This window comes from Mobula birostris, chromosome 6 (assembly GCF_030028105.1).
Source record: "Mobula birostris isolate sMobBir1 chromosome 6, sMobBir1.hap1, whole genome shotgun sequence".
Taxonomy (NCBI): domain Eukaryota; kingdom Metazoa; phylum Chordata; class Chondrichthyes; order Myliobatiformes; family Myliobatidae; genus Mobula; species Mobula birostris.
Genome location: NC_092375.1, coordinates 81,722,006 through 81,743,126, shown reverse-complemented (window position 1 = coordinate 81,743,126; position 21,121 = coordinate 81,722,006). Strand labels below are relative to the sequence as shown.

The window sequence follows — 21,121 nt, the reverse complement described above, 5'->3', positions numbered from 1 at the left end:
ACTCAGATTGTCATTTTCTGTATCATTTCATGGGCATGATTTGACTCTTAATTGACAACATGTGGAAGCCAGTTTTTCAAAGGATAAGCCTAACACAGTAACTTGCTATGATAGTAGGTGTAGTGTTGTACCATGATTAGATTACAAAGGCAATGCAATTGGTTACCTCGTCACTGTTTTTCATACCTATTATGTTGGGGAGCCCTTGGACTCTAACACTCGGCAGACCTTTCATTTCAGGCTGCGTGAAGAATAAATTTGTTGCCATGACAAACTCGGAAATAAAAGCTTTTCAAGTGGGATGTTGTGCAGGTAGCTCAGTTTTTGCAGCAGAAAACTGTGAACTGACATTGGCCCAAAAGAAAGCCGAGGAAAAGATACATTCCAATACATCTAAATTATTTCAAAGTGTGGCCCTGTGATGTAGAGAAAGACTGGATTCCATATTTCCCTATGACATAGAAGAAGGAAACTATGCTGGCTCATGGAACAATGCAAAATACCCCACCATATTCCTTTGTAACCTATTCTCACAGATCCATAGATTCTACCATTCACCTATAAACTAAAAGCAAGTTATAGCGGCCAAGTAATCTGCCGAAAGTTTATGACTGGGTTGTGGGAGGGAACTGGAGCACCAATGAAAACCCATGAGATCCCAAGGAGGGCAAGCGAAGTCCATCGAGGAAGGCCAGGATTGAAACTGGGTCACTGGAACTGATTGGCAGCAGCTCTACTGACAACACCACTGAGCTGCTACAGGTACATTGTTCTGCGGGGAAAGCTTGTTCCCACAGAAGCAAGAAAGTTTTACCACTATTGTACCTCTACAAAGGGAGATAAAATTGCTTATGATCTTTATGAAGCCCTGTCCCACAACATTTGAACAGTCTGCCTTTGAAAGCAATAGAAAAAGTACCACAGTGAATGTATCAAATGATTTTGCAAGCCATTATGGGTTTGCACTATAAGTTGACCAGAGGAGGCCAATTTGAAAAGTGTGTTGGTCAGACCCCAATAGGAACTAACTCACATCAGAATCATTTCTAGTAATTTCAAAACTGTAACAAGAGCAAAGACCAGTTTTTGGTAACATAGGATCCACTTTTCCTCAGAGGTAGTATATATCTTGAGCAATTTGCATGCATGTATCTTCTTTATTATACAGCATCATTGAGGAATTTTGCAGAAACAGGAGGTGGAACAGCAGTAAGCATTGCGAATAGAATCCCTGCACAGAGGAGGTCATTCCAATGCTATCAAATTGGTAGAATAAAACCACAACTTCATTTCTTGTCCTAGCATGATAAGATCTTTCTAAAAATTCGCTTACTGTATCGCATTCACTTTCGAAGATTCCTATTGAATCTGGCTCCCACATGTTTTCAGACAGTTCAGTCCAGATCACAGAGTTATACAGTCATAGTTTGACAACACAGAAACAGGCCCCTAGATCCAACTACATGCATCCGAAGGCATCTTCATGAACTAGTACCATTTGTCTTCATTTGGTCCACATCCCCTTAAGGAGATCACAATAACTCACAGAAAAAAATAACAACACACATTTCCACAAATCACCAATGGATCCTTTGCCAGTCACATCTAAGCACAATCCATCTATTTTCTTCCACTTAAAATCATCCACAAGCTTGTCTCAAGAGAGCAAATACTCTCTTGACTTTATTGGTCTGTGGAGGACAATCATACCTTCTCCAGTCTATCCAAATAAGCAGTCTCTCATCCCTGACACTGTTACAGAAAACCCCTTCTTTATCTTCTCCAAAGCCTTCACAATAATCATTTATTTTCTTGAGTAATAGTGCTGTGTCTAATGGTCTCCTGAGGTTACAATTAATAGTCTTGAGAATAATCAACCTTTAGATCTGCAACACTGCCCTCTTAAATATTGCACCCAGAATAGAATATGATTTAATAAGGCTTTAGTATAGCTTCCTTATTCTTAAATCTATTTCCTCTATTAACAAGGTCAAGCATTGAAAGCTTGAGAGAAAAGTAAACCCTGAAATGTTTCTCTAATGGAGGAGAGAGTGGTAGAGAGGCAAGAAGGTCTCCCAATGGAAATGGTGAGCAACTGAGGCTTGGCATTGAGATGATATTATTCAACTGGACACTAACGAGCTGCTTTCTTGAACATATACTGTAATTCCCAAGGCTGCCGTTCAAAAGCTATGAATTTTTGTTATCATCCTTTTAATGAAACACAGATTTCTGATCAGCAATACAACTTACTAACTACTTCTGAGGTAACTTTATTCTATATCTTATTTCATAATTAGAAAATCTTCTGTTGTAGAATGACTTATTGCGAAAAGTACACACTTACACTGGCACAATCCTTTTGGGAGAGTTTCCCTATAAGTTCTCAATTTGAATCACTTCACAAGCACAATCTTGAGACTTTGGAGATGACAGCAACTTTTAACTGTTCATTTTTTGAACATGTGGAACTTGATCATAGAGACAGGAAGGAAATGTACAGATGGGGGTGGGGAATGTGGTAGAGGACAGATTTAAATTATGCTAATACTAAAATATAACCCACAACACAGTGAAAAGAACAGAAGACTGCACAGAAGTCAATGGATGGTTAATAAATACAAATAGTGACACTAAATCAGAAAAGATCTGATTGTCACATAGCTGATCAAAACAACAGATATGCTTCTTCAAGCTGTAGAGAAAGCTGCAATATGAATTCACACCGAACACATACTAAGGAGATTTCAATGAGTTACAAACTGTGTGCAGCTGTGAATTGATATAAAACTGCTTATTTGATGCAGCTAACATTCCTTCTTTTAATTAATTTCAATCTGGCCTACCTGACCTATCACAAACAAAAGAAAATCTGCAGATGCTGGAAATCCAAAGCAACACACAGACAAAATGCTGGAGGAACTCAGCAGGCCAGGCAGCGTCTATGGAGAAGAGTACAGTTGATGTTTCAGGCCGAGACCTTTCATCAGGACTTACGATATTACCCGAAGGTGGAGTTTAGGAATGTACTCTTCTGGCCCAAATTTTGTCAAGGAGAATGCTCATGATTTGCTGATTAATTATTCCCTTGCCACATGGTTTGTGCTTAAATATGAACAGATGAATTTACCTTTTTATTGTTTCTTAAACCATTATCTCATATTTTTAAAGTTCAAACTAAATAAAAGAAGCACAATAGAATCAATGGAGGACTGACCCCAGCAGGACGGACAAACAACTGATGTACAAAAGAGAACAAACTGTGCAAATACAAAACGGGAAATTTTATGTCTAAATAACTTTTCTATTAGGAACAAGTTGTGTGAGGGAGAATGGGAGATATTGAGTAAACACATAAACGCATTTAGAAATTATTCCCAGGCAGGTGGGGTTGTAGCCAAAAGAGAGAGTTTTAATACAGTTAACAGGAGAGATGAGATTTTCTTTTTGTAGCAAACCTTTGGGAAAGCCATCCTTTAAAGAATAAAAGAAGACATTTCCATATACTTGAAAAGGGAAAAAAAATTCAGTTATTTGGAAAGAGCAGCAAAGTAAGACTGACTGAAGGTCTTTCACAGCTCTGTGCAGTGAGATTCTAAGAATTAACACTTCAGACAAAAGGTTGTCTTCTTTTCCTGTGGCCAGAATCTGGGTCACAGTCAGTTGTTTTCTATTGAGAGTGTTGATGCCATCAGCCCAGATATTAAAAGGCATTGCAACATTTCCAAAACAAAAACACCTCTGCACCAGGAAAGCAGGTTGAAATGGCAGTAGAGAAGGGGGTAATTGAGGAGGGGCTTGGGTAAGTTACATACAAGGCACCTGGCAGCAAAATCCTAGTGTTTTTGACAGGTTCAGGTGATTCTCCACAATTGAATAGGCTCTGCACATTGTGTGGAAAGGCCTTTGTCTGTTAGCTCCATGGGTGGCATTGTAGAGGAAGGCAGTACTGGACCTGGAATTTCAAGAGGTGCACTCCGGGAGAGTAGGAGATGAGGCACTGGAGAAAGAGTTGTTAGATATGCACTTGTTCAAAGTTCAAAGTACATCTATTATCAAAGTATGTATAGATCATACAACCTTGAGATTCGTCTCCTTAAAGACAGCCAGAAAACAAAAAATCCAAAAGAACCCGTTTAAAAAAAAGACCAACAAACACCCAATGTGCAGAGAGAGGGGAAAAAAAAACACAAATCATGCAAACAATAAAAGCAAGCAACAGCAGTCAGAATGAAAGTGAGTCCACAGACCCGAAGCCTGGTGCTGCCGGAGGTGGCCCACAACCTCAGCTCATCACACAGAGCAGCAAAACACCGCAGAGTTCACAGACACAAAGCCCAGAGGTGGCCCACAGCCATAGCCATGGTGCAGCAAAGAGCGGAGCAAACTTCGCGGATCAGTGAGTAAAACTGGCCCGCACCGCACCTCTGGTTGCCTTCTTGTATTGTGGGAGGTGTGAAGCTGAGATGTAATTGGGAGTTTGTTGTAGGGTATCAGAAGAGTAATGGGGCAGTGGTTGGGAGGTATTGTTGGTGGTTAAAGGCGTATCAAAGACTTTGTTGGGAAGTATTAGGTGCACTGCACAGAAGAATTTCTAGTACTTGTTTCTCACTTGACCCATTATGTAAGGATGTAGAAAAAAATTGGTCTTCCAAAGAGAGTTAATTCCCTTGAATGTTTACTGCTTAATCCAGATATAGAACTTGAGATGATTCGCTTGCCTTTCAAAATTGTCTGTTCCCTGAGCAAGAACCTATGAAAAGCAGGGGGAGGCAATTTGTCCCTTTGTGTCTAACTAATCATTCAACGAGATCATGGTTGATCTTTTAATTCAGAGCCACTTCACCGCAAAACCTCACATTTCTTGATTCCCAAAGCACACGGAACTATTTTGGCCTCTGCCTTGACAAATCCCCGGTTTTGCCTGCTGCTGGTAACCGAGATTGAGGTCAAATCGTTCGGATAGAGATGGTGCTCGGCACTCGGTGTCGGAGGGCCGATCGGAGGCTCGAAGTTTTCGGACGACTCAGAGTCGGACTGTGGTCGGGCATGGCAGGGAGAGTTTTCTTCCTTCTCCCGTCCGCGTGAGATGTGGGATATTCAAGAGACTTTGAACTTTTTACTGTGCCACGGTCTGTTCTTCATCAAGTTATGCTATTGAGGCACTGTTGTAACTATATGTTATAATTATGTGGTTTTGTTCGTTTTTTCAGTCTTGGTCTGTCCTGTGTTTTGTGATATCACACCAGAGGAATAATGTATCATTTCTTAATGCATGCATTACTAAATGACAATAAAAAGAGGACGGCGTGTCCTCATAATCTAATCTAATCTATGCTCAGTGGCTGAGCCACCACAGCCCTCTTAGACAGAGAATTCTAAAGATTCACAAAGCTTTAAGTGGAGATAGTTCATCTCATCTCATTTCCCAAAGGTCACCCCTTTAATTGAAGCTTTGACTTCTGGAAGTAGACACCCAAGCCAGGGCAAGCATCTGCCCTGTCAGGTCCCATAACAATTTTCAATATTTCAATGGGATTACTTCCCATTCTTCTCAACACAAGAGAGGACCAACCAAATCTGCTTAGCTTCTCCTCTTATGGCAAATCTCCTATATGATTAAATTAGTGAAGCTTCCCTCAATCACAAGTATATCCTTCTTTGGGTAGTGTGTCCAGGCATGTACACATTATTCCAGGTGCAGTCTCACTAGGGCTCTACGTAATTGGAATAAGATGTGCCTATTCTTTATTCAAATCCTTTTTCAATAAAGATCAACTTGACTTTCTAATTGAATATTAACTGTCAATGATTTGAATACAAGTCCATAAAGCCATTTTTTCTTAGCATCATGTTGATTCTCTTATCTACTACCAATAATTCTATACAATACTCTATTGTCTTCCACTTGAGAAAACTTCAGCGCAGGTTTTATTTTCCTAATCTCCAGGGATAATCTTATATACAGTATTCTCTCCCAGGACCACTCCTCGTCCAATGTAGATCTACAGTGCACCAACTCTAAGATAAACCTAACTGGATTTAAGCATAGAGGCTTAAACAGCACAGAGATCGTAATAAAACATTGTACAACTTCAGCAAGGTTTCCTTACCTGTTGTACTCCAACTATCTTGCCACAAAGGTCAACTTGCCATTTGTCTAACTTATTGTTTGTGAGACCTGCATGCTTATGTGCCTCATGAAATGATGCAGCAAGTTCTCTCTGTACACCCACATTTACTAGTTCCTTATTGTTTACATTGTAGTGTGTATTTTTGCTCTTTGTATGGTAATGGATAACCTCACGTTTTCCCATCATTTATTTTATCTGCTACCCTCTTGCTACTTTCCCCCTTTGTTACCTTTCCTGCAGCACAGGCTTGCTTTCTGAAAAATACTCTCGCTTCTAATCTGATTCCCAACAGTCCAAGACAAAAGGACAAAAAGGCTTCTTTTTAAATTGTATCGCTCACTACTTCAGGACATCAGTCAGTTTGTGGGCAATATTTGATAAACATCACAAGTGAATGGCAAGTTTACACCAATCACTCTGCACTGACTTTCAGCAGCAACTTGTCATCCAGTTTCCCATTGACAAGATCTTTGGGGGTCTTCACTGAATGGAGATGTAAAAGAGCCAGCCATTCATAAATAACTCCATTGTTGTGGACAGACACGGAATACTCTGCCAAAGAGATCACCTCCTGACCCCTACACTATCTCTGAGGTTCAAGCCAGAAGTGTAATGAAACATTTACCACTCACTTAGATGGGTGCAGCCACAGTAACATTCAACAAGCTTAATAATGACTGGGGCAAACCAGTTTGATTGACGCCTTGCCATTAAACTCGGCATTGTGATCCCTGCTCAACTAGCACACTGCAGATTCTGTATGACCAACCAACCTTTAAACTAAAATACAGCAACCGGCAGTACAGCAGTTAAATTAATGGAATAACAAGACATAGACCTGAGTTCAAGGCCATCATAGGCAAAGCACAAAACGCCCGAAGAACTCAGCAGGCCAGAAAAGAGTACAGTCGATGTTTCAGGCCGAGACCCTTCTTCAGGACCCACTCAGAGTGCTGTTGAAGGGTCTCGGTCCAAAACGTCACCTGTTTATTCATTTTCATAGACGCTGCCTGACCTGCTGAATTCCTCCAGCATCTTGTGTGTGTTGCTTTGGATTTCCAGCATCTGCAGATTTTCTCATGTTTGTGTCAAACCCATCATTGCAGCTTTGGAGTTTAAATTCAATTAATCATTTTTAAAAATCAATCTGCTACTGAATTATTGTTGAAACTTATTTCGTTCAGTAACGCCTCTCAGAGCCAAAATGTCCAATATGAGACTCTAGATGCTCTACGTGTTTGATTACACTGGACAACAAAGATTTTGCTTCCTGAAAACGTTTGGGTGTATCTTATGGATTTTGGGGAGCTGATCATGAAAATCACCAGGAATTTCTCTATCACGCACTTTTTTTTAGGTTGCCTATATATACTATTTCATTTCATAATTCAAGTCAGAATAACTGATGTCAAGAATAAGGAAGGCATTTCTGTTGGTTCACAAATCAAAAAGGTCATTAATGACAAGCAACTCAAAGAACTTCTAGTGGGACAAGAGAAAATTACATGGAGGCATTCAAGGATGTTGAAAATTTTCTTGGCAACTACTGATCACCAAACTACGTGCAGCTGTTTGACAACATGTTTCAAGCATACAAAACCATGAAGTGCAACATGTCACTAAAGATTCATTTTCTGCTTTCCCATTTAGACTTCATCCCTGCAAACCTTAGTGGTGTCAGTAACAAGCATGCTGAAAGTTTTCACCAGAACATTGTGGTCATACTGAATTCTCTTTATTCTTTCAAAGTAACACCAAAGTAGTCATAGAAAAGTGAAACATGGAAATAGGTCCTTTGGCCCAACTGATCCATGCCAAACCATTTAATTTGCCTACACCCATCGACCTGCACTTGCACCATAGCCCTCCATATCCTACCATTCATGTACCTATCCAAACTTCTCCGTAACATTGAAATAGTGTTTGCAGGCACCACTTGCACTGGCAGCTCGTTCCACACCCTCATGACCCTCTGAGTGATGAAGTTTCTTCTCTTGTTCTCCTTAAACTTTTCACTTTTCCCTCAACCCATGACCTCTAGTTGTAGCCTCATCCAACCTCAATGGAAAAAGACTGCTTGCATTCATCTTATCTATAATCCTCATAATTTTGTATACATCTGTCACATTTCCCCTCAGTCTTCTGTGTTCCAAGGAATAAAGCCCTAACCTATTCAATCTTTCCATTTTACGCAGGTTCTCCAGTCCTGGCAACATCCTTATAAATTTTCTCTGAACTTTTTTGGTATCACAAAAATGTTACAGGAATCAATCTTATCATATTAAACAACACATTAACTAACAAAACTTAATTGAATCTTTACCTCTTTGTGAAAAGCTGATCAGCAGTTTTTCCTGGCTGTCATCTACAGAAATACAGCCATCTTGAAGGTCTTTCAAAGCATTTAAATTGAACAACTCATTTATCTGTTTAGTGTATTTGTAGTGATAGCATTCACTGTGACTTCAACAGTGGAGCTGAGGAAGTTCAATGACATCAGCTGCCCACATCAAAACAAGAATTTAAAACATTCAGGTGTCATCATGTTAAACAGAAACGTGGACAGTAAATGTAAGCCGGCATTTCAGAAAATAATATGGGTAACCCTCACTTCCCACAGTCCGATTCACAACGCATTTGCTCAACACAGAGGCAAGAAGAACAAATGAACTGTTATTAGTGACCCCATACAAAAGGGAAATTGTTCCAAATTTTATTGTTTCTTTTCAGCATTTCTTCGATGATTTCCATGTCAAACATACATTAACAAGTTTAACTCATCCTGTTGGAATTCCCTGGCGAGTTGTCCAGCTGGGGTGAGTTGGGTCTGCCAAATGTTTTGACAAGTCTGCTACCTTAACAAGGTCTAGCTGGTATTTTTCATTGAGGTCCTCTTCTTGGGCCAGTACGGTATGCAACAGACTCCCCCACCCAGCCCCCACAGCCATCCATCTATCTTACACAGTGACATTCCCTGATCATTTCCTGCTCCAATTTCAACCTCCCATTTTCTCTCCCTAATCTTATATCCGCACTACGTCCACTGTCCATAGCTCCTTGAAAATGGCTGAATAGGTTGATGAAATGAAAAAGACAGAGCTTGCCTTTTTTAGTCAAGATACTGAGTTCAAAGATCAGGAAATTCTGTTGTGATTTTATGACAATCTGGTTAGGCTGCATCTGGAGTACTGGTAAGTGGAGACCTTGGAGAGAGTGCAGAAAAGGTTTACCCAAATGCTTCCTTGATTAGAGAGCATGTGCAGTAAGGAGAGGTTGGGGAAATTTGAGTTGTTTGCTCTGGAGCGGCTGACAGTAGATGCAATAGAAGTTTCTAAGACTATGGGGGACATAGATAGAGTAGATATCTGGTATCTCTTTCTCAGAATCAAAATGTCTAATACTAGGGGGCATGCATTTAAAGTTAGAAAGGGATAGGTTGAAGAGAGATATGTATGAAATTTTTTTACACATATTGATGGGTGCCTGGATTGCAGACCCAGGTGTGGTAATAGAGCAAATACGATAGAGATGTTTAAGAGACTCTTAGGTAAGCCCATGAATATGCAGAGAGTGGTGACATAGAGACTTGTGTAGGCTGAAGGAACTAGTTTAGTAGGTTTTTAATTACTAATTTAATTAGATCAGCACAACATAATGGCAGAAGGCGCAGTCCCTGTGCTGTGAGGTTCTTTGCTCTATCTCCTGACCATTTTCCTGCATCTTTCAACTAACCCATCCCCCCAACCCCACAACACCACCTTTTTTCTAATTTTCTCCTCTACCTCCAGTTGCTATCCATCTGCTCTTCATTCATTGAATTCCTAATCCAGCCGTATGGAGATCTGAGCCACACAGAGCGTTCCCAAGTGACGTTCTATATACAGTAAATGTAGCATTATTGCTCGCTCAATTGCCCTTGCATGATAATGTTGATGAGGAGGCCGAATGGATAATTATTTTTAATCATGAATTGGAGAGATAGAGATGATGTGAAAGATGGATTTTGATATTCAGCACTGGTGTAAAATAGTTAGTAAACCACGGTTGTAGCTGCAAGACAGAAGTGAAGATACCCCAAGACAGGAAAACAAAGTATTATTAAAGAAAGGAAAATATCTGGAAGGATAGATGAAGACAGATAGATAGGAAGGCAACATTGTCGAAGGTGGTAAGTGACAGAAAGGAAGGAAAACTGATAATCATTCTTGGCAGGAGATTTTTCAGAATCTTCAGATTGAGAAGCAGGTGAATGATGAGAGAAAGTAGCCACATTCTACCTCCAGTGAAAGGAAGATTAATTAGCAAATGGGATCTAAATTATAATATCTAGAGAATGGCAATAGAGTTGGTACTCCAGGATCCATAGATTTACTGAGTTCCTGCCGCATTTTGAGTCCACATTCAAGATTTCCAGCATCTGTAAAATCTCTTCCTTTTATAATTTATTCGTGTTTATTTGCCTAATTCTGAATTTGTTGTATTGACATTCGCAGTATTTTACATTTTTATAGTATTACTACAGATTTTTACAGCGTGGATTTTCTGCTTACAGGAGATGAAAATCCACTGGGTAGTAGAGCGTGAGGTGATCAAGCAATACTGCATTCTGTGCGACACTTCAAACTGACAGAGAGCACAGTGAAACGCAGCCTTCCCTCTACACATGAAGTTTGGACCCAGAGGATGTGCATCTCCACCTAAGCTTCATGTCCCTGATCTCTTTACTGCATTTAGCTGTCACTCTTAGTGCAGTCTCATCATACATTTAGGTTAATTCCACATTTCCATTGCACTTGCGCTTGCATTTCCTGATTTCATTCTAAAATAGCTTGTTCTTATATTAAGACTATGCCCTTCCATTCTGAATTCCAACCCTCTCCTCCCTGAAGCTAGGCCACACCAACAGCAACGAAACTTACACCAAAATCCATGACCTTTCCCACTAAGGATTAGATTGCAGATTCCATCAACCACACTAGGAAGTATGAGAGTTCTTCCTTGTTGGGGGTCTAGATCCCAGAACTGCCTCCCCAGGAACTTTGTAGTTGTATTTTCACCACAACGCACTGCAACAGTTCCATAAGATCAAATATCTTATGGGTAATGAATGTTCGCCTTGATAGCAACGTCTATGTCCAGAAAAATGAATTAATTTACCTATATATATGTAAAGCTACTGTCTTACCATCTTCTGATCCTGCGTCTTCCAGAGTCCAAAGGCAGTTTGCTTGGTGGCAGATAAGCAGTGCTCCTCAGCAGCTGTCGGTTCTGTGCAGTAAATCTGAGAGTAGGCAGGCTACTTCACAACCCTGTCTCTAATGTGTGACTCAAAGTCACAACCCCACAACAGAGCCAAGTCACCAAAACAATGAGTCATGGTCGATGCTGCACATGGGCATTTTGGAAAAAGTCTAAACTGGAACTTGCTGACTACTTTTAAAATTGAAAATGCCTATAAACCAAGTTGGAAATGAAATACCATTTTCAGCTCACCACAACAGAATATTTTAGGAAAATGAAATCAAACATGTTATTCATAATCTACATAGAAAATAATTGCAGGATCTCTCCGTGGCAGAGAACAAGGCTACCAGTAAAATATTAAAAATATATAAAACCACATGACACCCGGCCATTGGCAAACTCCAAACTACACAGGCCTCATTGCTTCTGCATTCAGACAATCTGTGATCCATCGATGTGGACCCATTTGATTCAACATGTAAATAAACAACCATAACAGCTGCACTACCTGCCTGATTTTGGAAACATTGCTCCCCAGGGTGCCACCACTGTACCTTTGCAATTCAAATTGTTTCTGTCACTTTTCTGTTGGACTCGAGGTGTTGCCTTCTACTGTAGAAGGTCCCTGCAGCTAATGCATACACGGATGTTTTTAGACCTGTCTTTCGACACCTGTCAGAACTTTAAACTGGAATTCAATGCCAGAGCCACGTGTTATGCTGCTGACATTATGATATTGCTGGACAAAGCTGTCACATATAAAATTGCTTGAACATTAGAAACAGAAGCGGGAGGGGGAAGGGCCTTTGGTCCCTTGCATATTGTTTGCCAGTTAGTATTATGGGTAACCTTTGATTTCAGCATTACTTTCAATTTCCTGGGTGTCCATATCTTTGGTGATCTAACCTGGACCCAACATGGCAGCAGCTATATTTCATTAGGAGTTTGAGGAGATTTGATATGTCACCAAAGACACTTGCAAGTTTCAGCTCCATCATGGCCATCCTTAGTTCCCAGGACATCTTCAAGGAGTGAAGACTCAAATGGCAGCATCCCTCATTAAGGACCCCCATCACCCAGATCACGCCTTGTTCTCATTGCTATCATCAGGGAAGAGGTACAGGTGTCTGAAGGCACACACTCAACGATTCAGGAACAGCTTCTTCCCCTCTGTCAACCGATCTCTGAATGGAAAATGAATCCATGAACACTCTCTCTATTTTTTTATTTCTATTTTTGCACTATTTATTTAATTTAACTACTCTATTTTTTATATATATACACACACTAAAATTTACAGTATTTTTTCTTTTGTTATGTATTGCATTGTATTGTTGTTGCAACAAATTTCACAACGTGCTGGTGATATTAAACCTGAATCTGATTCTGACTACCCTGTACCAATCCCGTACCTTTTGATTTCCTTGATATCTGAAATTCAATAGATATTTGCTGTGAATTAGAACTGAGGCTGCATAACCATCCTGGATAGACAATTCCAAAGGTTTATTGGGTGAAGTGATTTCTTCTTATCTCAATCATGAATGGCCGACTGCTTATTTTGGGACTGTGAACCCCCATTTAGATATCCCCACCATATTCATCCTTCATAACCATCTTTCAACCAAAAACACAGAAAAAATGTAGAACCGCAATAGATAGAGACTTTATTGATCCCAAAGAAAATTTCCATGTCACAGAAGCATTACAAGTGCACAGATATACAAATATTGGAAGGGAAGTAAGAAAGAATAAAAAAAAAGTTACCTCAAACAGTCTAACAGGAGGGTCATCACTTCCCCAGCTAAAGGTTGATTCATTATAGAGTCTAATGGTTGAGGGTAAGAATGACCTCATATAGCGCTCTTAGGAGCAGTACAGCTTTCTTTGTCTGTTACTAAAATTGCTCCTTTGTTCAGCCAAGGAGCCATGCAGAGCGTGAGAAACATTGTCCAGAATTGCCAAGATTATCCGAGGGTCCTTTGTTTTACCCCAGCATTCAGTGTGTCCAGTTTGACTCCTACAACACAGCCAGCCTTTCTAGTCAGTTTATTCAGCCTGTTGGCATCACCCGTGTAGATGTCATTGCCCCAGTACACTACCACATAGAAGATTGTACTTGCAACAACAGACTGGTAGAACATGAAGGTGAGGCCTGCATACTCCAAAGGACCTCATTCTTCAGGAAGTAGAGGTGACACTGACCTTTCTTGTATACAGCCTGGGTTGGTTCTCCACTCAAGTCTGTCATCCAGGAGCACCACCAGATACTTGTGGGTCCTCACCACATCCACGTCCTCACCACTAATAGTAACAGGCAGCAATGCAGGCTTAGTCTTCCTAAAGTCCATCACCATCTCCTTTGTCGTACTGATGTTGAGATACAGCTTGCCCTATTTGACAAAGTCCTCCACTGGGGCCTTGTATTCATCCTCCCAACCTCCCTTTATACAGCCAACTGTTGCTGAATCTTCAGAGAATTTCTGCAGATGACATGACTCAGTGTTGTATCTAAAATCCGAGGTATACAGGGTAAACAGGAAGGGAGCCAATACAGTGTCCTGATGGGTGCTCATCGCAATGTCTGACACACAGCTCTAAAGCTGCACAAACTGTGGTCTGCCAGTCAGGTAGTCCATTATCCAGGATACAACGGAAGTGCCAATCTGCATTGAACAGAGCTTTGCCCCCAGCAATGAGGGCTGCATGGTATTGAAGGTACTTGAGAAATCAGAAAACATGATCCTCACAGTGCTGCCCTGCTTATCCAGATGGGAGTAGGCTCTGTTCAGCAGGTAGATGACAGCATCGTCAACTCCAATGTGCTCCTGGTAGGCAAACTGCAGGGGATCGAGGGCTGATCTGACCAGGGGTCGGAGGTGAGCCAGGACCAGCCTCTCTAGGGTCTTAACAATGTGTGATGTCAGGGCCACTGGACGGTAGTCATTCAAGGCTTTTGGTCGGCCCTTCTTGAATACTGGGACCACACATAATGTTTTCCACACAGTCGGGGCCCTTTCCAGGCTGAGATTGAAGTTGAAAATGAGCTGGAGAATTCCACATGGCTGCTCAGCACACTCCTTCAGAACCACGGGGTTCACATCATCCAGACCCAATGCTTTGCCCATGTCTGAGTTTCCCCAGAGCCCTTCTCTTTCTCACCCGCTCAGTAGTGAAGGTGAGTCCATGATAACTGGGGAGTTGGTGGAAGGCGGGGGCTGGGTGAGGTGAAGGTCAGGATGATAGCAGTCGGTATGTGGAGGTGTGGATGGTAGGTGCAGGGCAAGGAAGGGATGTAGACAGTGGTAGCCTGTGTTGTTCATCCCCGTGTTGAACCGGAGGGGGGAGGGAAGGCATTAGTGTTGAGAGAGCATTGGGTGCCTCGACACCTGGACTGATGTGCTGAACAGGAGAGTAATTGTCAAACCCATTGAAGAATTAGATAAACCATTAGCCCATTCATGGCTGTATTCTGAGGCTCTACAGCTAGGCTGATTGAAGCCAGTGATGTTCTTCATGCCTCTCCACATCTCCTGTGTGCTACTCTGCCCAAGCTTGTTCTCCAGCTCTCTCCTGTGTTCCTCTTTAGCCACCTTGATCTTCTCCTTTCGTTCCCTCTGCACATGTTTCAATTCCTCTTTGTCTCCTGATCTAAAGGCTCTCTTTTAGAGTTTAGCTTTGCTGATTGCTGTTTGTGTTAGTGTCCAGTTTCCAAGTGCTTGTGCAGTCCAACTATGGGGAAGAGTGTAGGGTCATTTCATAGATCTGTGTCTAAATATTGTATAATTTCTTAATGCATGCATTACTAAATGACAATAAATGAGGACTGTGTGTCTTCATAATCTAAAATTAGCTGAAAAGTAACTGAGGATAAAGAGCCACTGTGCCTCTTAACAAACATCCAGTCTGAAGAGGTGGACAAGCAGTTCTACACCCAACTGCGAAGTATTGCAGATGTCAGATATCTGAAAATACTGGAACACTCACAACACGCTGGAGGAACTCAGTGGGTCGGGCAGCATCCGTGGAAAAGATCGGCCGACCTTTCGGGCCGGAACCCTTCGTCAGGACTGAAGAGCGAAGGGGCAGAGGCCCTATAAAGAAGGTAAGGGGAGGGTGGGAAGGAGAAGGCTGGAAGGTTCCAGCTGAAAAACCAGTAAGGGGAAGGATAAAGGGGTGGGGGAGGAGAGGCAGGGAGGGGATAGGCAGGAAAGGTGAAGAAAGATTAGGGGAAAACATAATGAGTAGCAGAAGGAGGCGGAACCATGAGGGAGGTGATGGGCAGCTGGGGGAGGGGGCAGAGTGACATAGGGATAGGCGAAGGGAGAGGGAGGGACTTCCCGGAAGTTGGGAGATTCTATGTTCACACCAAGGGGCTGGAGACTACCTAGATGGTATATGAGGTGTTGCTCCTCCAACCTGAGTTTAGCCTCATCATGGCAGTAGAGGAGGCCATGTATGGACATATCTGAATGGGAGTGGGAAGCAGAGTTGAAGTGGGTGGCTACCGGAAGATCCTGTCTGTTGTGGCGGACAGAGTGGAGGTGCTCAACAAAGCCATCCCCCAATCTGCGTCGGGTTTCACCGATGTAGAGGAGGCCGCACCGGGAGCACCGGATGCAATAGATGACCCCAACAGACTCACAAGTGAAGTGTTGCAACACTTGGAAGGACTGTTTGGGGCCCTGAATGGTGGCAAGAGAGGAGGCGTAGGGACAGGTGTAGCATTTACGCTTATAGGGATAAGTGCCGGGTGGGAGATCCGTAGGGAGGGACATGTGGACCAGGGAGTCGCGGAGGGACCGATCCCTGCGGAAGGCGGAGAGGGGTGGAGAGGGAAAGATGTGTTTAGTGGTGGGGTCCTGTTGAAGGTGGCGGAAGTTGCGGAGGATAATGTGCTGGATCCGGAGGCTGGTGGGGTGGTAGGTGAGGACAAGGGGAACTCTGTTCCTGTTGTGGTGGCAGGAGGATGGGATGAGAGCCGAAGTGCAGGAAATGGAGGAGATGCGGGTGAGGGCATCATTAATGACAGTAGAAGGGAAACCACGATCCTTAAAGAAAGAGGACATTTGAGATGTCTTGGAACGGAAAACCTCATCCTCGGAGCAGATGCGGCGGAGACGGAGGAATTGGGAATAGGGAATGGCATTTTTGCATTGATGGGAAATGGAGGTGTATAGGGATTGGACATCCATAGTGAAAATGAAGTGGTTGGGACTGGGGAACTGGAAGTTATTGAAGAGGTGGAGGGCATGGAATGTATCCTGGATGTAGGTGGGGAGGGACTGAACTATGGCTGACAAAATGGAGTCCAGGTAGGCAGATACAAGTTTGGTGGGACAGGAGCAGGCAGAAACTATGGGTCTACCGGGACAGTCAGGCTTGTGGATCTTGGGGAGGAGGTAAAACTGAGCGGTACGGGGTGTGGGAATTATGAGTTTAGTGGCTGAGGATGGATGGTCTCCGTAGTTGATAAGGGTGGTGATGGTACGGGAGACAGTGGTTTGATGTTTTTTGGTGGGGTCCTGTTCCAGGGGTAAGTAAGAGGTGGTGTCAGAGAGTCAATTTCATCGACTTTACTTCTAACTTCCAACCAGCCCTCAAATTCACTTTGTCTATCTCGGACACTTCTCTCCCCTTTCTCGATCTCTCGGTCTCCATCCCTGGAGACAGATTGTCCACTGACATCTTCTACAAGCCCACTGACTCTCATAACTACCTCAAATATACCTCTTCCCACCCTGCCACATGCAAAAATGCCATTCCTTATTCCCAGTTCCTCCGTCTCCTCTGCATCTGCTCCCAGGATGAGGTTTTCCATTACAGGACATCTGAAATGTCCTCTTTCTTTAAGGATTGTGGTTTCCCTTCTACCGTCATCAATGATGCCCTCACCCGCATCTCCTCCATTTCTCGCACTTCGGCTCTCACCCCATCCTCCCGCCACCACAACAGGGACAGAGTTCCCCTTGTCCTCACCTACCACCTCACCAGCCTCCGGACCCAACACATTATCCTCCGCAACTTCCGCCACCTTCAACAGGACCCCACCACTAAGCACATCTTTCCCTCTCCACCCCTCTCCACTTTCCGCAGGGATCGGTCCCTCCACGACTCCGGTCCACACGTCCCTCCCTACGGATCTCCCACCTGGCACTTATCCCTGTAAGTCCAAGTGCTACACCTGTCCCTACACCTCCTCTCTTGCCACCATTCAGAGCCCCAAACAGTCCTTCCAGGTGAGGCAGCACTTCACTTGTGAGTCTGTTGGGGTCACCTATTGCCTCCAGTGCGGCCTCCTCTACATCGGTGAAACCCGACGCAGATTGGGGGACTGCTTCGTCAAGTACCTCCGCTCCGTCCGCCAAAACAGACAGGATCTCCCAGTAGCCACCCACTTCAACTCTGCTTCCCACTCCCATTCAGATATGTCCATACATGGCCTCGTCTACTGCCATGATGAGGCTAAACTCAGGTCGGAGGAGCGACACCTCATATATCCTCTAGGTAGTCTCCAGCCCCTTGGTATGAACATAGAATTCTCCAACTTCTGGTAATTCCATCCCCCTCCCTTCCCCTATCCCTATCTCACTCTGTCCCCTCCCCCAGCTGCCTATCACCTCCCTCATGGCTCCGCCTCCTTCTACTACCCATTGCATTTTCCCCTATTCCTTCTTCACCTTTCCTGCCTATCACCTCCCTGCTTCCCCTCCCCCATCCCTTTATCTTTCCCCTTACTGGTTTTTCACCTGGAACCTTCCAGCCTTCTCCTTCCCACCCTCCCCCCACCTTCTTTATAGGGCCTCTGCCCCTTCCCCCTACAGTCCTGACGAACAGCTCTGCCCCGAAACATCGACCGATCTTTTCCACGGATGCTGCCTGACCTGCTGAGTTCCTCCAGCGTGTTGTGAGTGCTGCTTTGACCCCAGCATCTGCAGATTATTTTGTGTTGAAAATACTGGAGTGAGGAGAGAAGCAGATCAAACACTTCAGATTGACAATGATCTCCACACATGCTACCTGATCTGCAGAATATTTTCCAGCATTTTTCATTTTTAATAGCATCACCTTCTAACCAGTTTTATGAGACTGCCCACAAAGTCTGTCCTTTGTTTATCCTGGAAAATGATAATAGAAGATGTTGTGAAGTTATTTAAGTCCCTTTTCAACACCCCTACCTATTTCATATTGACCCTTCTCAACTTTACACAGTTTACTCCAGGCATGCACATCAAGCACATTTAAAACAACTCAGCATAAACATTGAGCACCTCAGAAATGGGAGCACAGAGTCGATTAGATGGGAAAAACTGGGTAACACTCTCCAGGAGACACATGTGACTGCAGATGCTGGAATATGGAGCAACACACAAAACGCTGGTGAAACTCAGCAGGTCAGTCAGCAAGTATGGAGGGAAATGTCCAGTCAAGACTGTGTCCATTCTCCTCCATAGGTTCTGTCTCGCTCATCCAGTTCCTCCCATATTCTGTCTGTTGTTCCACTTGTTTCACAAGCAGAATTAACGTCACCATTTTTAAGCAGCAAATGTGTCACTTACTTTGACCCAGGATCATGTATTCAATTGATTAATCTTAGATAAGCTGAATTTGAGAGCTCTCTACATCAAGAGGGAAGTTTCTTTGCAAGGTTCGCCTGTTTACATCTTTTTGGAAATTTAGGCAGTAAAGTAAAACAGGTTATAACAAATTGGCAATGCTTTTCCTACTCTCTTCCTTTGCAGTATAGTTTATATTCACATAACCAACAAAAAAGGAGACTGTCTTCTTGCTGCTTGCTGCACTTCGCTATCTGGGCTTGGCTCCTGAATTTCATTTTATTAAGTCAGTTCTGTATTCTTTCATCTTTGTCCTCTCGCCTACAACCACTACCTGTCCTCATATTGTGTTATAGCTGCATCTGCTCAGGCTCCAAGTTCAAGAGTTCCATCTGTTAATCTTTTTCTCACTCATGCTTTTCCCTTTATTGTTTCTTTGATAAAATTCCTACAAAGCTCCTTGGAAAATGTCACTATATTACAGCTTTTATTACACTTCTAAAGTACGTAATTGTCTGTAACACGCAATGGGACGAGCTCTAGATAAAGCAGGCACCCTGCCTGTAGAAGGTAGAATGTTGGTCACCTACCCATAGGAAAGATGTAAGTAAGATTGAAAGAGCGCAGTGAAAATTTACAAGGATGTCACTGAGATTTGAGGGCCTGAGTTTGTAGGGAAAGATTGAATAGGTTTAGAACTTTATTCCCTAGAATGTAGAAGATTGAGGGGAGATTTGATAGAGGTATACAAAATTATGAGGGGTATAGATAGGATGACTGCAAGAAGGCTTTTTCCACTGAGGCTAGAGCTCATGGTTTAAAGGTGAAATGTTTAAGGGGAATGTGAGGGAGGCGACAGTTGTGGATGTGGGGTCGATTTCAACATTTATACTTTATACTTTATTGTCGCCAAACAATTGATACTAGAACATACAATCATCACAGCAATATTTGATTCTGCACTTCCCGCTCTCTGGATTACAAATCGATAGTAAGTATTAAAAATTTAAATTACAAATCATAAATAGAAAATAGAAAAATGGAAAGTAAGGTAGTGCAAAAAAACCAAGAGGCAGGTCCAGATATTTCGAGGGTACGGCCCAGATCCGGGTCAGGATCCATTCAGCAGTCTTATCACAGTTGGAAAGAAGCTGTTCCCAAAACTGGCCGTACGAGTCTTCAAGCTCCTGAGCCTTCTCCCGGAGGGAAGAGGGACGAAAAGTGTGTTGGCTGGGTGAGTCATGTCCTTAATTATCCTGGCAGCACTGCTCCGACAGCATGCAGTGTAAAGTGAGTCCAAGGACAGAAGATTGGTTTGTGTGATGTGCTGCACCGTGTTCACGATCTTCTGCAGCTTCTTCCTTCTTGGACAGGACAACTTCCATACCAGGTTGTGATGCACCCTAGAAGAATGCTTTCTACGGTGTATCTATAAAAATTAGTGAGGGTTTTAGGGGACAGGCCAAATTTCTTTAGTTTTCTCAGGAAGTAAAGGCGCTGGTGGGCCTTCTTGGCAGTGGACTCTGCTTAGTTGGACCAAGTCAGGTCATTTGTGATATTGACCCCGAGGAACTTAAAGCTCTTGACCTGTTCCACTTGCACACCACTGATATAAATTGGGTCGTGTGGTCCGCTACTCCTTCTGAAGTCAACAACCAATTCCTTCGTCTTGTTGACGTTGAGGGATAGGTTATTGTCTTCGCACCATGCCACCAGGTTCTTAATTTCCTCTCTGTACTCAAACTCATCATTAGCCGAGATACGGCCTACAATTGTTCTTTCATCAGCGAACTTATATATTGAGTTTGATGGAAACTTGGCTTCACAATCATGGGTGTACAGTGAGTACAGCAGGGGGCTGAGTACACAGCCTTGTGGGGCACCGGTGCTGAGAATGATTGTAGAGGAGAGCTTGTCCCCTATTTTTACAGCCTGCGTCCTGTCTGTGAGGAAGTTGAAGATTGGGTATGAAAGGCTATGGTCCAGCTTCAAGTCAATGGGAGTAGGCAGATTAGTGTTTTGGCATAGACTAGATAGATTTAATGACTGTCTCTGTGCTGGACTACTGCATGATTCTATGACTCTATGTCCTGGTTTACTGCCGCTCAGGGGCTGCGGTATAAGACAATGGGTTATTTAATTTAGCTTATGTCAAACAGACAAGCTGACTAAGTTGCTTATTTCAAA

At 43.0% G+C, this 21,121-nt stretch overlaps 1 protein-coding gene across 2 annotated transcripts in view; it reads right to left on the bottom strand.

The window, feature by feature from the left end:
- The window catches only part of LOC140199142 (rho GTPase-activating protein 6), a 565,740-nt gene that overhangs the window by 341,055 nt on the left and 203,564 nt on the right, over positions 1-21,121 (bottom strand). The window contains exon 1 of one of the 2 annotated variants that reach the window (XM_072260739.1): positions 11,320-11,342. The exons of the other annotated variant lie outside the window; for it this stretch is intronic. Within the exon in view, the coding sequence (XP_072116840.1) occupies positions 11,320-11,322 (3 nt within the window). The 5' untranslated portion in view covers positions 11,323-11,342. Of the gene's footprint in view, positions 1-11,319; positions 11,343-21,121 lie in introns of those variants that run through there. 2 annotated transcript variants of the gene reach the window in all.